This window comes from Mastigoproctus giganteus, unplaced genomic scaffold, assembly GCF_048544385.1.
Source record: "Mastigoproctus giganteus isolate SK-2022 unplaced genomic scaffold, ASM4854438v1 scaffold_17, whole genome shotgun sequence".
Classification (NCBI taxonomy): Eukaryota; Metazoa; Arthropoda; class Arachnida; order Uropygi; family Thelyphonidae; genus Mastigoproctus; species Mastigoproctus giganteus.
The window spans coordinates 154,376-180,041 of record NW_028328294.1 but is presented as its reverse complement, the minus strand read 5'-3'; the positions used below and the strand labels follow the sequence as shown (position 1 = coordinate 180,041).

Genomic DNA, 25,666 nt, shown 5'->3' with positions numbered 1-25,666 from the left:
ATATGAATCACTGAAAATACACGTTTATATATTACACAAAAATTAAGTTTTGTGTCCTAAATTATCAACGTTTACCGCTTGCACACATTTTGACATCTCGCATAATTCAGAGTTATGCTGCAACTGGACTATCAAGTTACTCATTGGTGGGTGTCGTCGGTAAGTATCGGTAAAGCTTTGTACTACTACTACTATGAGATTGAATTGCTAGTTATGTTTCCTTTAGGAATACAGGATGATATATTATTGAGGGGAAAATTGGTGTTTTCTGTCTGAAGTTCCTTTTCTTCCTGGTTTGATTTTTTTTTTTTTTTTTTTTTTTTTTTTTTGTGGAACAGTCAGTCCAACGAAATCCTCTTAATAGTAATAGAAAGTTGTACTTAAGGGGAATAAATATATGAATGTGTTAATAAATATACAAATCGCCATGTTTCTAATTGAATCGATATACATTTCATATTGTTGTTGTTAGAATGAGGTTTAATGGACTACTATGGCCAAATTATATTTGACGTTTTACGCGGTCAAAGATTGGCAAAGCGCATTTCCTCTTTCCTTTTCGAGGTTTTGATAGAAAAGTTTTTTAAACACTGAAAATGGGAATTGGACAGAAAAAGGAAATCATGGCATGAGGAAATGAATGTGTCATTGCTTTTGAAGGATTATTTTGAAGTCTTTTTAATGGTATTTGAATAGTTTTGTAGTGATGGTCTTTAAAAAGCTAAAAACATGAGCGATATCATTTCTACCACACAGAATTTCTTTGACAGGTGGAGGCACCTTTGTTCACTGGCGAGATGCGAAGGTGATGGGGTATTGTGCGCTAAAGAAAGCTTGAGGTGTATTGTGCGCTAGAGAGAACGGTTTAGACAGGGTCGCAGTTCCTACATTTGAAAGGAGGGGGTTGTTTCCTGCATTGAGCAGGTTGGAACGCATATCATGGGTGAGATATTCATACTAGAATTATTTTTCGGTGGCTAGTTTGTGGTGCTGGATGACTGTTATTCTGTTGTTGGTCTAATTTGATATTTGTCTGTGACAACTTTTCCAGAATTCTTTAGACTATACACGTATCAGGGCACTTTCATTGGATGTTTATAGTCATTTTACGAAATAGGCTTCCCTAATGGCTGCTGTAGTTGCTGTTCTACCATTTATTTTTCTATAATCTACTCTGTTCTTATACCTAACAGATGTTTTGGTGAAAGGACTGCGTCGTCCATAGTTAGAATAGGTGTTCAATTCTTGTGGTTGGTTAGGATTCTGGCAGTTCGGTAGTTGTTTTCACCACCAGCATGGAAGGTACAAAACTGCTAAAGAAGGGTTGTTTAGCATATCAGATTTTGTAGACAATTTGTAAGATTTGTTTAGCGCATGTGATGCAAAGAGTAGCAAACTAGTAAGTTGGTTCCTTTCCCCCACGTTGACCTATTGATATTCAACGGCAGGAACCAATAACGTGACCTTTGAAGTGTTTACTATGCAAAAAAAAGTTTTGAAATGATGAAAAACATTTTCAAAAGTTCGTATGAACATGATGCACCACCTTCAATACGCACCATGAAACAACTGCTTGCTGAAGAAGTCAATCCATCGGTTACACCATCTGGGGGCAGGGTATGATACCTTCTGAAGATAGGTATCGACATTGTGATCCAAATTAGTTGCGCCCGGTCATAACTAATTTTTGATACCTCCTCAGATCTGTGCACATCACATCCACATCTTTGCTCTCATTGGAAGAATCTCTGCATTTTATTACCTTAACTTCATTGTTCTTATCTTTAATTTAAATTCATCTCTGGTCAGTTCCTTAAATGACATCTTTTAACATCACATTTAAGTTTCCAGCCCGATTCATAAATGATATTTGCAATGTGTAAACTCTAGAGGAGGAAGCGTTCAAGTTTCTCTTCAGTTGACTCCTAAAAACATTTCTGTCAGCAAAGTAAACATTACCGACGAAGTCGGAATTCGTGTTATCCGGATAACATTTAACAATCACTCATCCTGATAACGCGCGTGCAACTATCCTGTGTCAAAGTACTGGGTCGTTCCATTCTCGAACAGAAAACCAAAAAAAATTAAATAAAGAAAGAAAATAAAAAGGAGAAAATTATTTTTTCTCGTGGGAACCGGAATGCTCAACGAATTCCAAAGTTACATGTCACGATTTGTGCGTCAACGTTTCTCTCCGCACGTGCATGCAGTTGTTGGCATGGTGATACGAGAGTCCTTCGGGTAGCTGGGTCTAAGAAAAGACACATGCTTTGCCAAAAAGTTCAAGGATAGCGCGCCTAAGGACGAACGAAAAGGTTGGTCGACGGGTGCCCGCGCTATTTGTTTAAAAGAGAAGCGCAGGAAAGGGTAGGGGGGAGTGTGTGTGTGTGCGTGAGAGAGAGAGAGAGAGAGAGAGAAACAGAAAAACAACGTAAATGCGTCTGTTGCCTTTTATTTAATGGATTTATTACGCAACATACATTGGAATATTCACAAGCTGATAGCAGTTCAATAAGCATTTATTTTAATAGTCTCTATGCACTATAAAGCAACAACATTTAATTAAAAGAAAAAGTTTGTATTCTGTACAAGCTCTTTACATATATAGCTTTATTCATCTCTTAGCTCTACCGATAGGTGGGATTTTATGCTAAAAGTCTTGTGGATAAAACTCAAGACTTGAAGGGCTCTGCAAGGCTCTTGGGTGGAAATTTCTTAGCTTGGCTCGCACTCGTTGGTAGAAGGAATCTTGTTTGGGAAACGGAATACATTTAAACAAAGGTGGTGCAAGAGTTTTTGTCAGTATCATTGAGGATACCTTAAAGGTTCAGGGAAACTACTAGTTTGTGGGGGACAAGGGTTAATACAGATACGATAATATTGTAATACGATAATAATATAGATCTGATAATATTGTCAAAGTAATGTTTGCACAATCTCAAGAGTCCTTGTGTTACCACAACAGAACATACTGAAAAGGTACTCTGAGGACAGAAACGTTTCTAAATGAGCAAGTAGGTAATTCCAGCGAATCGAGCTTAAATAATTTTAGGGGTGGGGGGGTAGTTCACTATACAAGAACACTAAGTCTTAATTGTTTATACAGTAATGTCAGAGGTGTCGTCAATAAAATGAGTGAATTCAAACTGTAACGCTGACATAATAGGGCTTACAGAAACGTGGTGCCACCTGGAGATAGGGGTTGATGAGTTTCAGTACGGTATGTACAACGTATTTGGGAAGGACAGGGCAGAGAGGAGGGGTGATGGGAGTCATGCTTCTTATCAAAAGAAGCCTGAGCAAGATGAAAGCTTTACCGGATTCAAACGTTTTACATGCCAGTATAGAATCTCTATGGTGTGAGATAGTTGGAAGCAAAAGTGTAATGAGAGTAGGAGTAACCTACAGGCCAGTGATTGTGAAGATTATGATGAGAGCCTTTACAAGTAAATGGAATGGTCAAGTAAGCGTGAATGTCTTATTATGGGTGATTTTAATTTGCCTCTAATTGATTGGAGAAAATGGGAGGGAAACTCCACATGGGGACACAGTCAACGCATGAGCTGGATTTAGGAATGATTTCGGCATTGTTTATTTAGATTTCGGCAAAGCATAGTAGGATGGCTTCAGGGCAGGAGACAGAGGGTTGTGATAAATGGTTTAACTCAGATTGGGTTAATGTAAGAAGTGGGTTTCCCCAGGGATCAGCATTGGGACCACTGTTGTTTTTGATTTTCATAAATGACATCGATGAAGGGATAGAGCGCGTGATATCTAAATCTGCAGATTATGTAAAGATTGGTAGAGTAGTTAGATCAGACTTCAGGGATGGTCAGAAAAGTGGTAGCTTTGATTTAATCCAGCAAAGTGCAAGGTCTTAACACCTGGGGAACAGAAACCCCAAAATAACTTATACACTTCGTGGAGTTGAACTAAAGTCAGGGGCTCACATCTGGTGAGTATGGGCTTGGCACACCCAGGGTCCTCAGCTGGATATCATCATTCTTCTCTTTCTTGGTGATTCCCCCCCCCCTCTCTCTCTCTCTCTCTCTCTCTCTCTCTCTCTCTCTCTCTCACACACACTCACACACACACATACACCCACAAACAGGGTAACTCAAATTTTTTTTCTGAGTTACCCTGTTAGGCTGGTGCAGCATAAGCCTCAGGCTTCCTTGCACCATATGGCTAATAATAATAATAATAATAAATAAGTCAGAAGTGGAGAAAACGGACTTGGGAGTTACGATACTGTCAAACATGAAGTTCTCCGAGCATCGTAGATAGCTTGCAAGGATGGCCCATTGTGTCCTAACCATGATTTATCGAACATTTGCTAGTAGAGATAAGGACATCATAATCCCACTATATAAGGTTATTGTTAGACCACGCTTGGAATATATAAAATAAATAAAATTATAATAAATAAAAGACGTCGAGCTGCTTGAAAGGGTCCGAAGACGGTAACTCGCCTTGTGAGGTCGGCAAAACGGCGTCCATATTAGGAAAAACTTCTAATATGTGGGTTTCACAGCTTGGAAAATAAGCACCTTAGAGGTTGGTTGGTTATTGGAAGTTTAATGGCGTATCAGCATCTAAGGCTATCGTGCGCCAACACCTTAGAGGAGACCTGATTGAAGTGTTTAAGGCTCTGAGAGTCAAAAGTAAAACGAATGAGGATGAAATTTTCACGGTTATAAATGATTCCAGAACTAGGGGCATATTTTCAAGTTGCGCGGGGGAAGAGTTGTTTAGACTGGATTGCAGGAAGTTTTATTTTAGTCAGCGAGTTATAAATTACTGGAATAAGTTACCTACTTGGGTGGTGGAGGCTGACAGTTTGGGGAAATTCAAAAGTCAGTTGGATAGTTACCTATGGGAGGAGGGAAACGCATAGGTTGTTTATTTCCTTTTCTTTAATTTCATTATTATATTATATATATATTTTTTTCTTTTTTGGCTGGTGCAGCATAAGCCTTAGGTTTCCTTGCACCATATGGCCATTAATAATACTAATTATATCGGATCCCACTTTATGAAAAAGTACTGTTGATAGACACTGTGCTCTCCTCTTTAATCCTTTTTTCTTGCTCTAATTTGTTTACTCCATGAGCCTTAGAACAATTCGAGGGCGACTGGGAAACTGTTTCTGCTCTTTACTTCACCTAAATTAACATCTGCTTATTTTATAATCACTCACTTTTACCCTTCCCTCTCTGTATATATACAGGATATTATTTGTATATAATCTTTCTGGCTGCTATAAATAAATGCTGTGTTACAAGTTATTCTTCTAGTAAGCTACAGCTACTAAATCGTTGATAATGTATTATCTTTTTACAATATGGCCTTTTGGTTTAACTTTAGGTTCTGTTATAACCGGTAGATAACAATAAGAAACAAACAGCATCTGCTAATAATTATTTGGTTATATTAAATGGTGCTAGTCCATGATAACCACCATTAAGTGTATCCTGTTACTAATAATTGGGGTTAATTATATTTGGCTTAGTGTGTGCGTGTGTATTTGGAATTTTAGAGAAAACAAAAGGGCTTTACCATCCCCTCCCACCACGGTTTAATGGATCAGTCTATCATTTTGCTTCTAAAAGAGCTTTACTGGTTTCGACTTTTTTTTCCCCTCTGAGAGTCTGTCCACATTTTCAACGTGACGGTTAGTTCTCAGTTATTCCCATCTGTTATTATTTGACCGAGTCAAAAATTACCTTGACTTACCGATAAATCTAATTTAAAAATTTATATTTTTCTTATAAACAAAAGTGAATTTTAAGTTCTGTTTGTGCGCTTGAAACGCGAGGGTTCTAGCAAAACAGGACAGTAACATAAATCTGAAACCCACTCATTGAGCTTGATCCCTAAAACTGGTCTTTCAGCTTTCGTATATCAAATTGATATACAAAGGCTGAAGGACAGCTGAAATGCATTAAGCAAAATTTTAACCGATGAATAGTCATACACGTCCAACAGAATTTTAAAAGCCGCTAAGTTACACCCTTCCAGCCCATTTCAATGGGCAACTGGATTTCCGCTTTGTCATTGATGAGTGAAGACAATAAATCCAGCCAAAGATTTTTATAACCTTACTCAAAACCACAGAAAACTAACTCCACTACTTTTAACTGCCCTGCTATATAATAGAGTTAAAAATAATAATAATAACAACAAAGGTGTTTTAAGCGAGACTATACGTTTCCTTGATTGGCTAAAACTGTCACATACAGAAATAAAAATTTCGGGAGTTGAAAATGTAATTCACAACGAATTTTTACCGAACTATAATAATTATGGAGAGATTTAATTTTTGTCTTTTCTGCCAATTGGTTTGTTGTATTACAAATGTATTTGTTTAGGTATTGGCTATCATCATCACATCCTTAAATTTCTGTATATTCTTTTGAAACTAACTATTGTAGACCTGAATGCGATTAGACATTCTCAAGATTATGATATTCTTGACTAACCCGTAAAAAACGAATGAAAATTATTGATAAATAACTGCGCTATAAGATTTTGAAACTGGGGAGTAAAACACTCCCCAAACCCCTGAAGTCTAAGTGTTCACAGATGGACAGGTTTCTATGGCCATAATACACCAGGTGTTTGTGAATACTTTGTGCTGAAATGCTTCAGTTTGGAATCTGTTAAAGCACTTCGGTTTCTTATTAAAAAGAAAATTTTATCTGGGTATGTAGAGCAGTAATCCTCTTGGAGGGTAAGCAGCTGCTCCTGTGTTCAAATAATTAACTGAAAGAATCGGAGTGATCCATGCGAAAGTATAGTAGAACATGGATTTGAATTAACCGTGGTTAGAATCCCCGTGACCTGTCCTGTCGGAGTATAAAAGAACTTTATGTATATTCAAAACCTTGGAGTTGAAAACCCTGGGAAATCAAAATTCTTCGTAGCGAACATCCCCGCGCGCGGTGATTCTTACGCGTACTGAAGTAAAAGGCCCTCGTTGCCACGGCAACTGTTTACTGCGGTAGTGGCGGGTGGATTTAATCAACATTCTGCACCTCTTTCAAATTTAAATTATTTAAATGTTAACGCCGTTTCAGGCATCTCCATTCTTCAGCCCAGCTGGTTCGCGGGGCTGAAAAATGGATAGACACTCGCTCTCCTTCGACGAACAAGGGTAGATAATTAGCCATTCTAGATTGTCATTTTTGTGAAATCGCATCAATATGCAAACAGCGTGATTCTTAAGTTACGAGGCTACCTTAAGAAAAAGCTGAGCTGTCTGTTTAAAGATAGCTGAGCGATTACAAGTGTTCACGATTGCGACTTTCTGTAGTTCATGGAAGTGTTCTCTGCAAGGCTTATTGAGGCTAAGTTCTTAAGGAGAATCTTCAGCACCATGCCAGGGGTTGACATGATGATGCGGATAGTCATTACGTGTTCCATATAGTACATTTATTTCACTTCTGTCTTAGCTCTATTTGCTAATCTTTTCCTCGTAGGTTTTCTGGAGTTGCTGGTGTTGGGCACAGATATATCGATCAGAATTTTTTTCTGTTCTGTAGCGCGATCTCGGTATAATTTGTGAGTAGGGGTCTCTAGTACAGCCTGGGGTTCGTACTTTTAATACGGTGCACTTTCTTTGATCAACTGTTATTTCTTCGCTAGCTTCTAATATATTATTCTGGCAATCTGGTCACGTCTATGAGTGTACTCCTTCTGGGTGATCACCCTGCATCCCGCAGTGATGAGCTTTAGGATTGTTTCTGGGGTCGGGTAGTATCGTCGACATGTGTCATCTGTCAGTTATCTATGCAGTCTTTATGGAGGTCATTTGTAGTGCCTGAAGTGGAGTGCCTTCTTCGCCTCATCTGTCTGTGTTTCTTGTGTGTTATTATTATTATAAATATCTTTTTCTCTTTGTATGGGTTTTTACCGCCCCGTGATGGGTACTGGTATCAAGTACATTGGGTGGTTGGTTGTGTCCGGTTAATATTATTATTACTGCCCTACAGGTGTTCAGGATAGCGGCTCTCTGGAATTCCATGTGTTCTTTGGGAGGTTGCTTGGTTCTTATGGATGCTCTTTGGCTTGGTTTGGTTTGGTTTGGTTTGGTTTTTTTATGGCGCATTGGCAGCTGTGGCCATAATGCGCCAAGAATACGTAATATTTAAAACGTTTAAATTCTCGGTGACCTAATTAGTAAGGCCACCATGTCCAGATATATAATAATGTAACAAAAGCATAAATTAAATACAATTAAAAACTTTTATTGATTTAAAATAGCTAAAAACAGCAGACACATTGTCATTGTCAGATAAAATCTGACTGAGTGTATACGGCTCAGTCAGATGGTTAAAAGCGGTAAAACGGATATTGCTAAAATCTGGACAGTCAATTAAAAGGTGTCTGATAGTTAAAGTTGTACCACAGGACACACACATAGGAGGGTCATCAGCCCTCAGCAAAAACGAATGAGTCAAATGACTATGTCCTATGCGGGTCCGGGCAAGAACAACTTCCTCCTTACGATTCCTGCGCAGACTAGACTGCCACGGTTCAATTACAGGCTTTATACGATATAGTTTATTCCCAGTCTGTCTATTCCACAAATCCTGCCATTGGGAATGTATCTTTTGCTGTATTGTTTGCCTGTAGTCTGTATAGGGGACTGACAGGCAACGGTTATTATTGGGAATTGCTGATTTGGCTGCGGCGTCAGCCAAATCATTTCCCTTAATCCCAATGTGGCTAGGAATCCAGCAGAAGCGGATGTCATATTCACGTTCACGGAGGAAGTGAATCTTCTGCTGAATGCTAGACAGAACTGGATGAGAATTATATTTCACGGTTATTAAAGCCTGTAACACGCTGAGAGAGTCAGAATATAAAATGAACCGTTGGTGTTGGCATTCACTAATGTGATCCAAGGCTAACTCTATTGCGTGCAGCTCTGCAGTAAATATGCTGCAATCAGAGGGAATCTGCTCCGATGTAGTGCTGTCTCTAAAGACAGCAGCAGATCCCACATATGATTCCGACTTCGAGCCGTCTGTATAAACTGGCGCGAAGTCAGAATATTCAGCTCGGTGTGCTGAATAAAGCTGCAGGTAGACAGACGATGGAGTGTCCGACTTTCCCCAATTTCTAAGGGACAAGTCACATGCCGGAACATGAGCATGCCAGGGTGGAAGGGGTTGCTTCGGTGTTTGAGCAACCTTGTCTACCTTGATATTAAGTTCTTTGAGTAGCTCTTGGAGACGAATACCAAAAGGACGATTGGCAGTCTTGCGAGTGTTGTACAAATTTTCCCATCGTGGCTCAAAAACGGATAGCCACGTAGGATGGTCTGGCAGGGATTTCAGTTTTAGAGAGTAGTTTAGAGACAATTGCTTACGTCGAAGCGATAACGGCGGTTCGTTTGCTTCGACGTATAAGCTCTGGACAGGAGATGTTCGAAATGCTCCAGTAGCTATACGGAGGGCCTGATGATGGACAGGGTCCAGCCAACGAAGTACACTGTCTCTGGCCGAATTGTATACCAGGGACCCGTAATCAAGTCTGGATCGTACAAGTGCACGGTAGATGCGTAGTAGGGTGCATCGATCCGCACCCCAAGATGTAGAGGAAAGAGAGCGCAGAATATTCAGCCCTCTTGTGCACTTTGTGCGGAGTTGACGGATGTGATCCAGAAAGGTTAACTTTTTATCAAATACGAGTCCCAAAAATTTTGTGTCCGCCGCTACTGGAATAGCATTTTGTCCGAGCCTTAATTCAGGTTCAGGATGAAGATTACGCTTGCGACAAAAGTGCATGCAAACGGTCTTCTCCGGCGAGAACCTGAAGCCATTAGCAAGTGCCCAGGAATTAAGGCGATCAATGGCTTTTTGCATTTGTCTTTCAATAACCCTCATGTTGCATGACTGACAAAAAATGCTAAAGTCATCAACATAGAGGGCACTGTTTACGGTTGGAGGAAGTTGTTCTGTGATGGAATTTACTTTGATGGCGAAAAGCGTGACACTTAAAACTGATCCCTGTGGTACTCCCTCCTCTTGGCTAAAGGAACGAGAGAGTGAGGATCCCACACGAACTTGGAAAGATCGATTGTCTAAAAAGTTTTTAATAAAAATGGGGAGTCGTCCCCGAAGACCAAGGCTATGCAGATCTTTTAAGATGCCAAATCTCCAAGTTGTGTCATACGCTTTCTCCATGTCAAAGAACACCGACACCAAGTGTTCGCGTTTTAGGAAAGCATCCCGGATGGATGTTTCCAGTCTAATAAGATGGTCCAAAGTGGACCGGTTCCTTCGGAAGCCGCACTGGATATTGGAGAGAAGGTCATTTGATTCTAAGTACCATATTAACCGAGAATTGACCATTCTCTCCAGGATTTTGCACAGACAGCTAGTCAGAGCAATAGGACGATAATTGGTAGTGACTTTTGGATCCTTTCCTGGCTTAGCAAAGGCAAGAACGATTGCCTTGCGCCAGGAATCCGGAAACTGCCCTTCAATAAAGATTCTGTTATACAGAAGGAGCAGACAATCCATAGATTTTGGTGAAAGATGTTGAATCATGTCATAATGGATGCCATCTGGTCCAACAGCACTTGCTTTGGAAAGAGCGAGGGCTCTTTTCAGTTCCTGAATAGTAAAATCCCCATTGTAGGGATAGAGGCCCTTGGACTTAAAATTAAGTGCTTCTCTTTCCAGTTTATGTTTCAGGACCAGGAACTCTGGGGAGTACGAAGATGTTGCGGAGATGTTAGAGAATGTTTCCCCAAGAGCATTGGCTATTGCAGTTGGATCTGCAATAGCGCATCCATTATAATCTAGGATTGAAGAAGGGTGGGATGAATATTTTCCCTTCATTTTCCGGATTTTATCCCAGACTACCTTAGAATTGGTAGCCTGGTTAATAGATGATGTAAAACGGATCCATGATTCCTTTTGACTCTGACGGCGAATGTAGCGTGATTTGGCTCGTGCACGCTTAAAGGCTATTAGATTAACAGTGGTAGGATATCGGCGGAATATCCCCCACGCTTTGTTTTGAGCCTTTTTGGCTGCTGTGCACTGTGAATTCCACCAAGGTTTGGGAAATGGTGGAAACCGGGCAGATGTTTTTGGAACAGCATTCGCAGCTGCTTGGACAATTATTTCTGTGATGTACGTTACTGCATCATTGATAGGCTCCTGACTGACTGTACTGAGGTCAAAATTTGCCTGATGTTGGAAGGCATTCCAGTCAGCCTGATCAAACTTCCACCGTGGTAACCTGAAGGGAAGACATGGTCTCCCACTGTGTAACAAGGTTATCACGGGGAAGTGATCGCTTCCATATGGATTCTCCTCCACCTCCCAAGTGAGTGAAGGGAGTAGAGAAGGGGAGCAGATTGAGAGATCAATGGCAGAAAAGGTACGGGTAGGCATGTGGAAGAAGGTGTTTGTTCCAGTATTTAGAAGGGAAAGGTCATTGTCATTGTCATTGAGCATACGCTCTATGACTCGTCCCCTTCCGTTGATGTTAGCACTACCCCACAGGGTGTTATGTCCATTCATATCCCCGAGAAGTAAGAAAGGGGGAGGCAACTGCGTTAGAAGATCATCAAGGTCTGCCTGGGAGATGTCAGTCCCAGGTGGCAAATAAATAGAGCAGACCGTTAATAAAAATCCCACTGTAAGGCGAATTGCAACAGCCTCTATGCTGGATGTAATTTGCAAGGGCTGAACTGGGGTCTGATTACTCACAAGGATAGCCACTCCTCCATGAGCAGGACCATCCGCAATTCTATCCTTACGAAAGATTGTGATGTTATTGTTGTTGTTGTATTGGGGTTTTTTGGCACAAGGGCCTCTTGGGCCATATTGTGCCTATTCAGGATTTGTTTGTCACTTTGATCACAGTCTATCATACAGATTTATGTGCTTCAAATAATTAAACAGTTCCTCGAAATTTGCTTCATTGCCAAGAATATCAAATAACGTTAATGGTTCCTTTAAGTTTTACAGGGAGCTAAAGCTTGATTTTCTGACTGTTGAAAGTTGGGGACATTCTATGAGGATGTGTTTTATTGTGAGCTGCGACTGACAGAAGAAACACTGAGGAGGATTCTCTCCCATAAGCAAAAACAGGTGAGTTGGGTGCGAATGGCCGATGCGGAGCCTTGCTAGAATCACTTCTTGTCGCCTGCTTCTCCTGCAACTAGATGTCCACAGTTGTGGCTCTTTTTTTATCTGCAGTAATTTATTATTGGTTTGAGTTTTCCAAAGGAGAGATCATTGTTTCCTGCATGTTGTTTTAATGACAGATTTGTGATCGGTGTAGGGAACTTTTATTTGTCTGGAAGATCCAGCGCCGGGATGCTTTGCAGCAGCATCCGCATGTTCATTGCCTGAGATGCCAACATGACCAGGGATCCAGCAGAAGGTAACCTTCTGATTGACTGTTTGATAGTGAAATAACTTAGATCGGATCTCTTTAAGAATGGGGTGAGAGGGACAAAAAGTAGATTGAATGGCAGTGATAGCGCTTAAGGAGTCTGAATATATCAAGGATTCCTTGATATGGTACTTGTTTATATTATCTAGAGCCAGTTTTATTGCGAATAATTCTGCAGTATAAATACTGCATTCAGTGGGAAGAGAAACAGCTACTGAGAAGTTGGAGGAGACTGCTGCAGCACCTACGGCTGTATCCGTTTTGGAGCCATCAGTATAGATATGTACTTTTGCTGAGTTTTCCAAGGAATGCGATTTATGGAGCTGTTGAAAATTTGTATTAGCCAGGGATGTCTTCCCCCATCTTAAAAAGAAATTGTCACAGAGAGGTACGAATTCAGTCCAGGGAGGTTCGGGAGTACCAAGGTCTTGGAAGACATTATGAAAATTAATGTTCCAACTGATCATGAGCTCTTGCAGTCGAAGCCCTGCTGGGCGATTCTCATTAGGTTTATTTTGATATAGCATGGTGTATTTAGGGTCGAACAAGTGCTGCCAGCTAGGATGTGATGGAATACTCTTAATCTTTAGTGCATAGTTACATAATAAGGATTTTCTCCTTAGGTGCAGTGGAGGTTCATTTGCCTCAATATACAGGCTGTGGATCGGAGATGTTCTAAAGGCTCCCACAGCTATCCTAAGGGCACTATGCTGTATGGTGTTCAGTCGTAATAGGGAACTGTTCCTAGCGGAGTCATAGACAGGTGATCCATAATCTAAGCGTGATCTTATTAAAGCTCTATAGAGATGGAGAAGAGAGCTTCTGTCAGCACCCCAGGACATGGCGGAAACGGCTCTTAGGATGTTCAGTTTTTTAAGACACGTGGTTCGAAGGTAAGATATATGGGAAGCAAAATTAAGTTTATTATCTAAATGTAGCCCCAACAGACGAAAATTGTTAGTGACAGGTATCAGGCTGTTTTTTAAAAATATTTCTGGATCCGGGTGGAGTTTTCGTTTTTTACAAAAGTGAATTGCAGTGGATTTTTTTTCGGCTAAAGAATAACCATTCCGCAGTGCCCATGATTCTATTTTAGCTATGGAAATTTGAAGTTGTCTTTCAATGATGTTCATAGTTTGGGATTGACAGGAGATAATGAGGTCATCGGCAAACATATAGGATTCTACTGTATTTGGTACTTCCCGTGTCATGTTTGTAATTCTTACTGCAAATAATGTTGGACTTAGAATAGAACCCTGCGGTACACCCTCCTCTTGTTCAAATGATTTGGATAAATTGTTCATATACCTTACCTGAAACGTTCTGTTGCATAGAAAATTTTGTATGAATTGAGGTAACTGACCTCTCAAGCCGAAAGAATGGAGATCTTTTAGTACACCATATCGCCAGGTGGTATCGAAGGCTTTCTCAATATCGAGATTGATCATGACTAGATGTTCTCTCCTTATAAAGGCATTTCGGATGTTTGCCTCAGCTTTTATCATCACATCTAGCGTGGACCGGTTCTTTCGAAATCCATACTGGCTGCTGTTTAGTAAGTTGTTTGCTTCCAGGAACCACGTTAGCCGCCTGTGAACCATTTTTTCAAGGACTTTTCCTAGACAACTAGTCAGTGATATTGGCCTGTAGTTATGCGGAAAGGTACGATCCTTTCCTGGCTTCGGGAAGGCTAGAACAATTGAGTGACGCCAGGAGAGTGGGTAGGTATTTTCTAAGAAAATACGGTTGTAATATTTTAACAATGTTGTTTTTGCTCTGTTGTCAAGTTGCTTTAACATTATATAATAGACCCCATCTGGACCAGCAGCACTATTTGGTGTTTTATTGAGTGCCCCTACTAATTCTGCGAATGTGAATGGATGGTTGTATGGATGTGAAACTGCCGTAGAAAAATTAATCTTACGCTTTTCTGCAGATTCTTTAATTCTTTGAAAGGTTGGGTTAAAGGTGGGTATTGCTGATATGCTGGCAAATGATTCAGCTAAGGCATTTGCTATATCTGCTGGTGATGACAACTCCTTCCCTTCCCAATTTAGTATTGTAGCTGGGGACTGGACATATTTGCCATTGAGCGTTTGAATTTTCCTCCAAATGATTCTACTATCTGTGTCCTTATTTATACTTGAGGAGAAGCTGATCCAGGCTTCTTTCTTTGCATTTCTTCTTATTTTGCGGAACTTGGCTCTTAGTCTTTTGAAGTTAATTAGGTTACTAGTTGTGGGGAATTTACGAAATAAATTCCAAGATCTGTTTTTTTCCCGTTTCGCATGCGTACAATCTTGGTTCCACCAGTAGTTACTGTGTTTCCGTTTCCCTGGTAAAGATTTTGGTATTGCAATGGTGGCAGCTAGTAATATTTGAGTAGTAATGTGTTCCGTGACATTTTCTATGGTCTGAGATTGTATAATTTTATCATCTAATTGAACATGAGAGGCATATTCACTCCAGTGTGCCCTACGGAATATCCAAATGGAGCGACGTGGGGAAGGGGAGTTTGCTCGTGTTTGGAGTTTGCAGAGGATTGGCAGGTGATCACTGTTCATTGGATTGTTAAGAACAGACCACTCCATAATAGTATATAAGGAGGGAGAACAGATCGAGAGGTCTATTGAACTCATGGATCCAGTCGAAAAATAAATGTAGGTTGGCTCGCCAGTATTTAAAATGGTGAGTTGATAAGCATCAAGAAAGGATTCTATTAGCTTACCTCTCTTGTCAATTGTTGGAGATCCCCACAGCGAATGATGTGCATTGAAATCTCCGAGCAAGCAGAACGGAGATGGTAGCTGGTCTATTAGATTTTCTAGGTCGTCTGAAGTGAATAAGAAATTAGGAGGGATATATATTGACGCTATTGTAAGAGTGATGCCAATTTCAATACGCACTGCCACAGCTTCAAAAGGGGTCTGAAGAGCAATATGTTTCGATGGAACGTTGTTTCTAACAAGAATTGCCACTCCTCCACAGGCTGGCGAGTCTATTCTCCTATCTCGTCTGAAGATGGTGTAATTTTTAATGGTGGGACACACTCGTGCATTTAAGTAGGTTTCCTGTAGGGCTATGCCTGCTAGATCATACCGGTCGATGAGATCATATAAATCGTCTTTTGTATTGCGAAAGCCTCTACAATTCCATTGGAGGAATCTTTCCATTAAGTGGTTTTATTGTTTATTTTTGTTTCTGACTGCTTTTTAGTTGAAACTTGCTTAGATCGATCCAATTTCCCTTTCTCTTTTTTTGGAAAGTAGGGACGTGTGACATCCATCTCATCAGTCGCATGCAGTTCTAATATACCATCATCTGATTCATTGCGTTGGTCAACATCCATGCCCGTAGCTACTGGTGGGTTCAGAACTTTAGTTTCTGCCACTTTTGGTTTTGCTGTTTGAGGCACGTCGGTTGGAATGGTAATTGGGGTGTTACTGGCTTGTTCAGCTTTTTGCTGTGAAGGACACTGTTTGGAAGCAGAGAGCAAGGAACGTGCCCAATCGGCGATGGATATATTTGGAGGAACTGTAACATCTGTTTGAATACCTACTGACTGACATTGTTTAGCAGCAGTGGCATATGTACGCTTTGGTTCTGTTATGAGTATTTGTCTTCTTGCCTCTGAGTATGTGACTTTATTCTCGACTTTATATTTTTGGATTTTTTTCCCTTGTTTCCATAGTTCGCATATTTTGGAAAAAGCTGGGTGATTACCTTTACAGTTTGGGCAATGAGGAGTAGCAGTGCATTCAGATTGATTATGTTCCTTTGATCCACAATTTGGACATATTGCCTCACCTCTACATGCAGTTTGGGAGTGTCCATATTTTTGGCACTTATAGCACCTGATTGGATTCGGGATGTAAGGACGCACACGGCAATGAAGATAGCCAGCTTTGACAGATGTTGGTAGGATAGGAGAACTAAAAGTGAGTATTATACTCCTTGTAGGAACAAGAATACCATCTTTCCGAGTCAGGATTCTCCTTGCTTGGATTACTTTTTGTTCTTGAAGCTCTTGGACTATTTCCTCTTCTGATACATTTACTAAGTCCCATTCTGCAATTACACCCTTCGAGGAGTTTAGGGTGGCATGGGGAGTGACTTTTATTGGTTGTCCACCAAAGGTAGTCTGCTTTAATAACTTTGCAGAGTGTTGCGCTTTACTGGTCTCTACAAGAATATCCCCGGACTGAAGTCGCCTTACCATTTTCGGTGAACCTGCAACAGACTCAATACATTTTTGGATAAGGAATGGCGATAACTTACTCAGAGGCTGCTCTGAGAGAGAGTGTAGAATGAGGAATGATGGTATCTCCTCTTGAGGGGTTGTTCTCAGCCTCTTGGGTTGAGAGAAGTCATTATCATTGTCATTTATATTGTCTCGTCTTGAGCTCAATGGCTCTATAGGTGGATATATATTTTTATCCATCTTTGCTCCTTTCAGCCCTGGGAGAGTGAATTTCTCCTCCCAGGTTACCGGCCCCGCCACGGGGAGGCAGGAGCAGTGCCGCTAGAGTGACCAAGCGGTATAAAAGTTAGTACGTTAATTTAAAGAAAAAAAGAAAGGTGTTTTTCCTTTCTTAAACTAGCTTACGATTTGTAAGACTAAGTTGCCTAATAATAGGAAAGTAAGAAAACTTTTATAACTGAAACAGAACTATATCTTTGAGAAAACGCTCTAATAATCACTCAGGAAATTCCTTGATCACTATAACGCTTGGCACCCGGGGCCTTGTGATGTTATACATGGTGGGATCATCATTTGCTTTTAGATAAGTCTCCTGCAAGCAAAAGCAAACTGGCTCGTGCTTTTGCAGGAGGGCCTTGATGTCATCAGTATTTCGCCGGAATCCACGACAATTCCATTGTAGGAATTTAGCCATTATTTTGGCTTGGTGGGTCCATCAGGCGGCTTCCGAAGTGCTGAGGGCTTATTTTTATCAGTCTTGGCTTTATCTTTTTTGGGGAAGAATGGACGCTGTCCCGTGTCCATTTCTTCCTCCGCAAAGAGTTCCAAGACTGATTCATCCGGTACCTCCTTGTGCTCGACATCCATTGTTTCTGTTATTACTGTTGGCTCTTTACCACTTGGTTTTGGTAGTGGTGGAGCATTAGGAGGTACGGATATAGGAGTGGCAGCTGATTGCGTTTTTTTGGTGGGCTTTTGTGAACTCAATAAATAGCGGGCAATCGGTGTGAATGACTCTCTTGGTGGTACAGTCATCTCAGTCTGCGTACCGATAGTACACTTCGCAGAAACCTTCTGGGCATATGAAGGTTTCCCGCTATTTATTGGTTGAATGCGTTTTCTAGCCTCTGGGTAGGAGATATTCAGCTCCGTTTTCAATTTCTGGATCTCTTTTTCATCCTTCCACCGCTGGCATGCTCTGGAGTAGGCAGGATGATCTTGTTGGCAATTTACACAGATCGGTTTAGAAGCTGAACATTCCTTGCTCTCGTGGTCTTTCGCACCACATCGAGCACAGGCAGGGTTACCACGACAAGCCGTTTGTGAGTGTCCGTATTTTTGGCATTTAAAACACCTCAGTGGGTTTGGAATGTAGATCCTCACTGGGCAGTTTAAATACCCTGCCTTGATGGAACTAGGAGGCCGTGGGGTGTTAAACGTTAGGATGAGAACTCGGGTAGGGACGAGATTCCCTTCCTTCCGCATTGATATTCTCTTGACAGCTGTCACTCCTTGATCTTTTAATTCAGAGCAGATCTCTTCTTCAGAAACGTGAAGAAGATCCCACTCTGAAATGACACCGCGTGAAGAGTTCAAAGTTTTGTGGGGTGTTACATTGATTGGTATTCCCCCTATGGATGTCGCGTTTAATATTCTTTCTGCTTGCTTTGTATTTAAAGCTTCGAGTAAAAGATCGCCAGAACGCAGCCGTTTTACTGATTTTGGTGATCCTGCCAACCCTTCTAATCCTTTCTGGATGAAGAAGGGTGACATCTTCCCAATTGACTGCTCTCCTGTAGAATGGAGTATGAGGAAAAGCGGTGTAATAGATGGTGGTTTATCCTCAGTTCTGGCTCTTTTGGCAGAATTGGTGTCATTCTCATCTGATCGATTAGGTAGGGGCCTTGTTGGGGCCCCAGAAGAAGGATTTAAATTACTCATGAGAGTAAAGAAAAAATGTCTGATGCCTAAGTACCTCACCCACCACGGAGCCCTACGAGGGGGCGCCCACTCGTGAACTAGCAGGTACTGCGTACACGAATGGGACGCCGAGTTCGCTTAGAACACCATACCCACGTTACCAATAAGTCTTTATCCCGTCCCAGGACCAAAGGGAGGGAGACTTATTGGAACGCAGTTGACCCTAGCAGTATAGAACCACCCGCCGATTGATCCCAGTCGAGCCGGTCCGGGACCACCCGTCTCGTCGAAGCAGGGGCCAAAGTGGTGTATTGAAGCTGGGCCCCTCAACCACCAGGATCCCCCTTTCCGCTTCCACGGGTCGCGGCGCACGGCTGCACACGCCGGATTCCAACGATGTAACCCTGGAACCAAGGTATGGGCGTTAGATCCCAGTGATGCTAATCTGGAAACCCAGCAGCATCACTGGGAGGTCCCCTCACCACGTACAGGTGCCCACGTCGAGGGGCTCTTTGGCACCATGCCGGTCATTAACACTGATTATTATTGCCTGTACTTCACCCCTATAACACAATCAATGATGTAGATCAAAGGTCAAACCATATTAAATATATATATTAATATTCATATTTATATCACACTAATAGATATTTCAATAAAATGCCGCCATTCGAATGCCCGCTTTTATAATTAAATGTCAACCTCTGTATGATAATTAATCATAAGAAAAGATAAAACACTAATCTAATATTAACTATATTCACAAAACGCTACAGCAAAGCACAATTCTGTAATCTGTATTTCTTTAACGACAGATGTAATAAAAGCTAACAGCTTTCGTTGAGCCCGAAGACTCCGATTCAAGTAATTCGTGGGTGGGAATCTCTTCCCCCCAGTCCCTTTAATATTCTGGTTGAATCCTACCCCAAAATGACTGAGCTATTTACAAACTGATGTCGTAATTTGCAAATAGCTGTTTTTGGTTATATTTGAACTAACTTATGATTTTGAGACCCCCTGCTGAATGCTCACAATTTGCGTTTAATCATCTTTTATGATTAATTAAAAGATTAATCTTCCAATTGATATTTAATTAGTTAATTATCCAGATTTTAGGGGGGTTTACATAATTTTCAGAATGATGGGATTAAGGGGAGATACGAAAGACAACGTCTCTATGCTGTCAGTGATTTCTGATTTTTCTCTAAACTGAAGTGTAGGCAATTTGCTTGATAATATATGCTAAACTAGTTAGACTTAACAAAAGATTGCATAATATGAACTGCTGTTGTACGTACAACAAAAGAACACGTACAGATGAATATTTCACTGGTTTACGACAGTGACACGAAAACAACTTTCTAACCGAATGCTACACAAGTCTATGATTCGATGTGGGAACTTCCTATTGCATTTTAATGCCCTCGCTCTATCTCAAAGCCGAATAGTCACTATAAGAAACCGAATGTTCCTTATAGTGACTCCACAAGTAACGTCATAAGAGAGACGCATTCGTAGCTATAAATCACATCCTTCTTCAGTCTCATTTTCCTAAGAAACTCCAGTATAACAGTCGGGCACTCAATCTCCCCAGCAGCGTCTGAGGGCGGTCGGATATTTATATTGGTGGAATCGTTCAGGTGTGTTTGTTGCGAACCATGTCACGCTCAAAGGAACCTCTAGATTTTGTGTAACCAGGCGAGCTTCAAGTAACTCGAGACATTCCTGGTATTCCTACCCACTCAATGTTTCCATGTCTGTTTAAAGAAAGCATTCTATATATATATAAGCACTGTGGGATATTAACTATATCTCGCATTTCACTTCATCACAGAAAGTAAATTTATTTTCCTGTTCTTTAGCATACAAAACCTCCTAATCGTTTTCATTGTTCCACGTTCTATCTTTTATTATTATTTTCGTTGTCTTTATTTTATAATATTTTGCATATTTTTTCTACATGACTCTAATTTCTATCTGATGATTGCACAATATTCTCACGTATCATCAATTAAAAAATTCTTGATTACAGAACAGCTTGTATTCTATGTGAAAATAAACGATGAAAGAAATGGCAAAAGCTGAATGTTAATTATATTAATTGTAGTAAAAATTCCGCAATTTACTCCCTTAATTAAGATTGTTTAAAGAAAAAATTGACTATTTCAGTTTACAGCGATGGCTTAAATCGGAGGAGTGAATCTTCAACTTTTTCAATATCGAAAACCGTTTTCTAGAACACCACGTAGTATCCCATAATTTTGATAAGAAATAATCATCTAGATAGTGCGCATGCGCGAACTAGTTCACTGGAATGACTCCGATTTCGCTCTGAAAAGCAGGGAAGGGTGAAGAAGACTACAGTTATTAGTAAAATCAATTTAACTGTCTAGCACAAAAGCAACAAGTGATTTACAGACTGGAAAATCAATCCATCATCCGTGCAACCAATAACACTTCTTTTTAAAGCCGTATTTGAAGTTTTTGTTTCTCTCATTTGTCTCTTTGACTAACGTTTGTTGTTTTATGAACATAGTTAAACAATGCAATTACTGCAATGTTAATCTTGTTATTAAACATGCGACTCCAAAAATAATCGCTCATGAGGCCCACTGGTTAAAAAACAGTTTGTTTAGGAAAACGTCTTAAGCAGTGAGATTTGATGGTAATGCCAACAGGAGTAGGTTTTTTCGTTTCTGTATATTCAACAACACAATGTGACCTAAAATCAAGAAACTCAGCTTTTATTTTCATTCGATTCCGGCGTTGGTAGACTGTGCCCAGGGTCAATGGTGTATTTCTGCTATGGGCTGGATTTTCTATTTTGCCTATTTCACTGATCTCCTTTAAACTAAGAGATTTTCTGCTAGTGTGGAAGGGCAGCGATCGTGTCCTATGCTAGTGCGAGGACATATTGTGGGGGGAGGAAAGAATAAACTGTTTTTGTTTGATTTAATTTTGAATTTTGAACCCCACTGAAGTCTCAAGCCCACCCCACAAACGCAAATCTGACTGCAGTTCGCAGAAAATTCTAGAATTCTATGTAAGTCGGGTGTTAGCAGAACATTAAAGACACATTTATTTACAAAACTTTAATGAACATTATATACACCATTTACATAAATAAACAAATAATTACATACATGCACACCAATTTCCATATATACGAACCATACTAGTAAAATACTCTCACTCTCTATTTACATATTATTAATATTAGTTTGTATCTTATTTAATATGAATCCTCGATGATTACTCAATCATTCTCTTACATTACCAAGTTGTATCACATCAGTAAACTCATTTCAGCTCTTATTACTCCTTTGGAATATTTGTTTCTGGCCTTTAACACATGAAATATATTACAACTGTATTACTAAAATGTAATACAAATGTATTACCTCTTCCCTCAATAGTATTCACTATATATCACCCATTCTACTTTAATTACTCTCTAGTTATAATCTTAGTCATCCCCTTTACCAGCCTTACGTTATTTCATTATCATTAACATTCATAACAAATTGTCTCAACCTTAGTAACTAACTTGCCTAATACAACATGAATGTTCTTTTTTTAAAATGAACATAACTGAAATCCTTACAGAGCTAGGTTATGAGTCCTGGAGTTCAGCATTCGAGAAAAAAAACAGGAATAGACTTCCGTTCCGAAATGGCCACTACTTCCAAATTACTTGCGTTCAGGCTTTCCTTCAGGGAGACACGCTTTCTCCCATTTGTTGGGCACTCTGCTTTCCTTAGTAGCGGACGGGCTCTCTTCCATATCTTGGGCACTCTGCTTTCCGATGCTGGACCAGGCTTTCTTTCTCTTCTTAGCTCACTTATCTGCACAACTTTCAATGCACATGTTCCCACTCTTCCATACCTCCAAAAAACCATCATCACTTTCAGTTCCTCGCGTCCTCTACGCCTCACTATCCATTTCTCTCAGTTTTTTCTTTTTTTCCTCTTGCTACCATGAGATGTGAACTCTGACCACCAAAAAATCTACTCTCACTTCAACCCACAAACTCACGACCCTTTCGACCACAGAGAAGTCAGATACAGAATGGACACTTGCTCCATTACTCTCCCTGAACTTTTCTTTTTCCCCAAGTTTGGAACGCCTCCCCCCAAGGACTCCAACCAATCCCCCAAACTGTTTAATTTTTCTCATTCCTTCCTAATAGCTCTCTCCCTACCGCACAAACCAACACTTCTCTAGAGAACGCTTATTTTTTTTTTTCACAAGGCAGTATGCTCTTTTCATGTTTGCCGGGTCACCTCCAAAACATTCAATTTCGCGTTCGCACTTTCTCTGCTAAATATGGCCAACTTACCCAAATATCAGTCACCATGATGCCGTTTTCTTTTGACTCCAACACTGAACGTCCACTCATTTCCTGTTTACTTCCTAAGGGTGGCTTAGATCAAAAGAAACTCTTCATAATCGGACCGTGAGGTCCTATTGTTTTTGCCCTCGGCAACCCTTTCACACCTGTTCTCAAATGGCACCCTCTACCTAGTTCTGTCTCTGTTTGCTCTCGTATATTACTTGAAATTTTGTCTCCATTTAGCCACTATTTTAATTCCCATGCCTAAAACTGTCCATTACTTAATCGAGTGTTTCTTCAAACTTTAACCTTATTCACATTAAAACTAAATATCCAATCTTAATACTTCCCATCTTTAACTTAATACTCGTTTTCCATCGCCCTTCCTGGATTTATTTTAGCAAAACAAATTTAAATTTTATATGTAAGATCTACATCTCACAATATCATGCGATAATTAGAAACAAAATCGCTTGAAAATCCATTCAAAAATGTCTAAATAGCAGTCAGTCAAATCAACGTGTTTATTCACTGTTTCACAGAAAAGAACCACAACTAAAATGTGTTGTCGGTAGATGTATCACGTCAAACCCTACATAGATGAATAGCAGTTTAAATTATTCATAAGTCGGAAAACAAGTCCCTTATTTGTGACTACGTAACATTAAAATGACATTCAAGATCTCGGCAAAAGCTATTATTTTCCAGTCATTTTTACCAAAGGGATACAGATGATGGCTGTTGAATAAAGTAGAGCTAGTGCGTGTTAGGAATACAATCTCTTTCCTCACATGTATGTAGACTTTCGACACAGACAACGTTGGAACTTATTAAAAGCGCAGATCGTAGTAACGCGGCCAACATTTGAAGACGAGGCTTAGCTCTATTCTCTGAACACGGTTTCAAGTTTCAATTTAATTCAAGATTCGACCAGAGAAGCTGCCCGCGTCAGATTGCTTACAGACCGAGTTAAGATTACAAGTAGCCGATTCCGTATTACCGAATTTACCAAGTTCGCTAATAGATAAACAGAGCGAAGAGGCGGAGGCGGCGGTCGAGTTTCGTATTTACACTACCGCGTCTACTCGAAAACAGATGATCGTCTGTTATTTTCATTCGAGCCACGAAAAACGTACAACGGCTCTAAACAAATGGAATGAATTCAAGAAGTTAATTGAAATTTCTCACGAACGTAAGTTAATTTACAAAGTACTGTAGTATTTAGTTAAGTTTTTTTCTGTTGCATCTCTTGTTCCTGTAAAAGTGTTGTCATCGCTTTTACTTATACGTTTTTTTTTTTTCGCTTTCCTTCCCACAGAGATGGTTCCGACAAAACAAGAAATGGCAGCGACACCAACGACGGAGATATCCCCACTCCTGAAAAATGCGACCGGAAATCGTCGGATGCCGAGCAGAAGGTTTTCCCTTCTCCGCTGAAACAGACACCACCCCACGATCCCGACTCCCAGCCAGCCAATGGAGGCACTGGAAGCCTCCTGTTCACGACTGATCTAAAAACAGCAACGGCGGCCGTCAACAGATCCGCCATCTCTCCGATACCGTCGGCCACGATAGTTCCCGTCGTCTCGCGAGTCGCCGAGGTTTCCCCCGTGTCAGCGGTGACGGTGTCGCCCACTTTCCGAATGAACCACATGATAGAGATGCCGGCGGCAGCCGCAGCGTTGGTTTCCCCTCATCTAACGGACATGGGACTAAGCTTAGTGACGGACTACCACAACTTATGACGTCACAGGAAAACCCTTCCCCATCGGAGAAATCTATGGTCCCCGTCCTTTGGTGGCAGTGAGCCGGACTTTTGTACTTAAATGTAATTTATGAGTTTCGTATTTCTTGTAAATTAAGAGCTGGAGATGTTATTGCAGCACTTCCCCCCCCCCTCTTCTGTCTTGCCTCGAGTTTTTGTCCGTTAATTTGTGTGTTCTCTCCATGAACCCTAAAATCTGTTGCCACAGCTGAAATTTATTAGCAAATGCCTACCGCTGTGCGTCGCACTCAAACTATGCCTAGAGAGTCAGTTATCAGATTGTTATAAATCCAATAATTGTGTACAAATCGTGTTGTTTGTACTGTATGTATTGCTGTAACTCTATAGATCAGATAATGATGTCTGTGGGTAATATTTAAGATAATCTATCCGGTATCCATATGATGTTTTATACCTGGATTTACTAGGGTCATTTGTAAAGGAGGTGTTAAAGGAACTAAAGGGGACACTGTGCTTCAAAACGAGACTAACTTTATCGTTCTAGTCAGATGCTTGTTTCGCTTACTACAATCGTTCAATATTTGTTTTCGCCGCTAACAGATCCCTTGACGAATGCAAGTTTATATAAAGTAGCATTCCTCAACGTCTCTTGCAGATCTCTTTGTCTTCGTAAACAACACGCGCGCGCGCACACACAAGATTCAAGACGCGACGTCCCATCACTTCCCGAAATAGCATCAGAAAGGCTTCCCAAGTCGGAGTGTTCAGCATGTTCAGGGTTATTACTCTGCAACCCAGGATACAAGCACAGCGACACCAGTGAGGTGTCACAAAAATTACTGCGCATACTAAATAGAATACTTTTAATATTATTTTTAAAAATATCGTTTTTAGGATAAAAAAATAAAATATGGAAAGATAAAATAATGTTTATATTTTTTGTATAGAAGATACGTTATCATACATAGGCAGAATGCACTGTTAAAAAAGCTACCAAAGAAGTGTGATGGATAAAAAGTACCAAAGATATTGATTGAAACGTTTAGAAAAAAATAAATAAATA

The 25,666-nt window shown here is 40.4% G+C and overlaps 1 protein-coding gene across 1 annotated transcript in view; it reads left to right on the top strand.

Moving 5' to 3' along the window:
• Positions 1-25,462, top strand: part of LOC150074880 (homeobox protein six1-like) — a 104,831-nt gene extending 79,369 nt beyond the window's left edge. Inside the window, exon 2 of the mRNA XM_090389430.1 lies at positions 24,196-25,462. Coding sequence (XP_090245556.1) covers positions 24,196-24,622 — 427 coding nt within the window. The 3' untranslated portion in view covers positions 24,623-25,462. The remainder of the gene's footprint in view (positions 1-24,195) is intronic.
• The last annotated feature ends 204 nt before the right edge of the window (positions 25,463-25,666 follow it).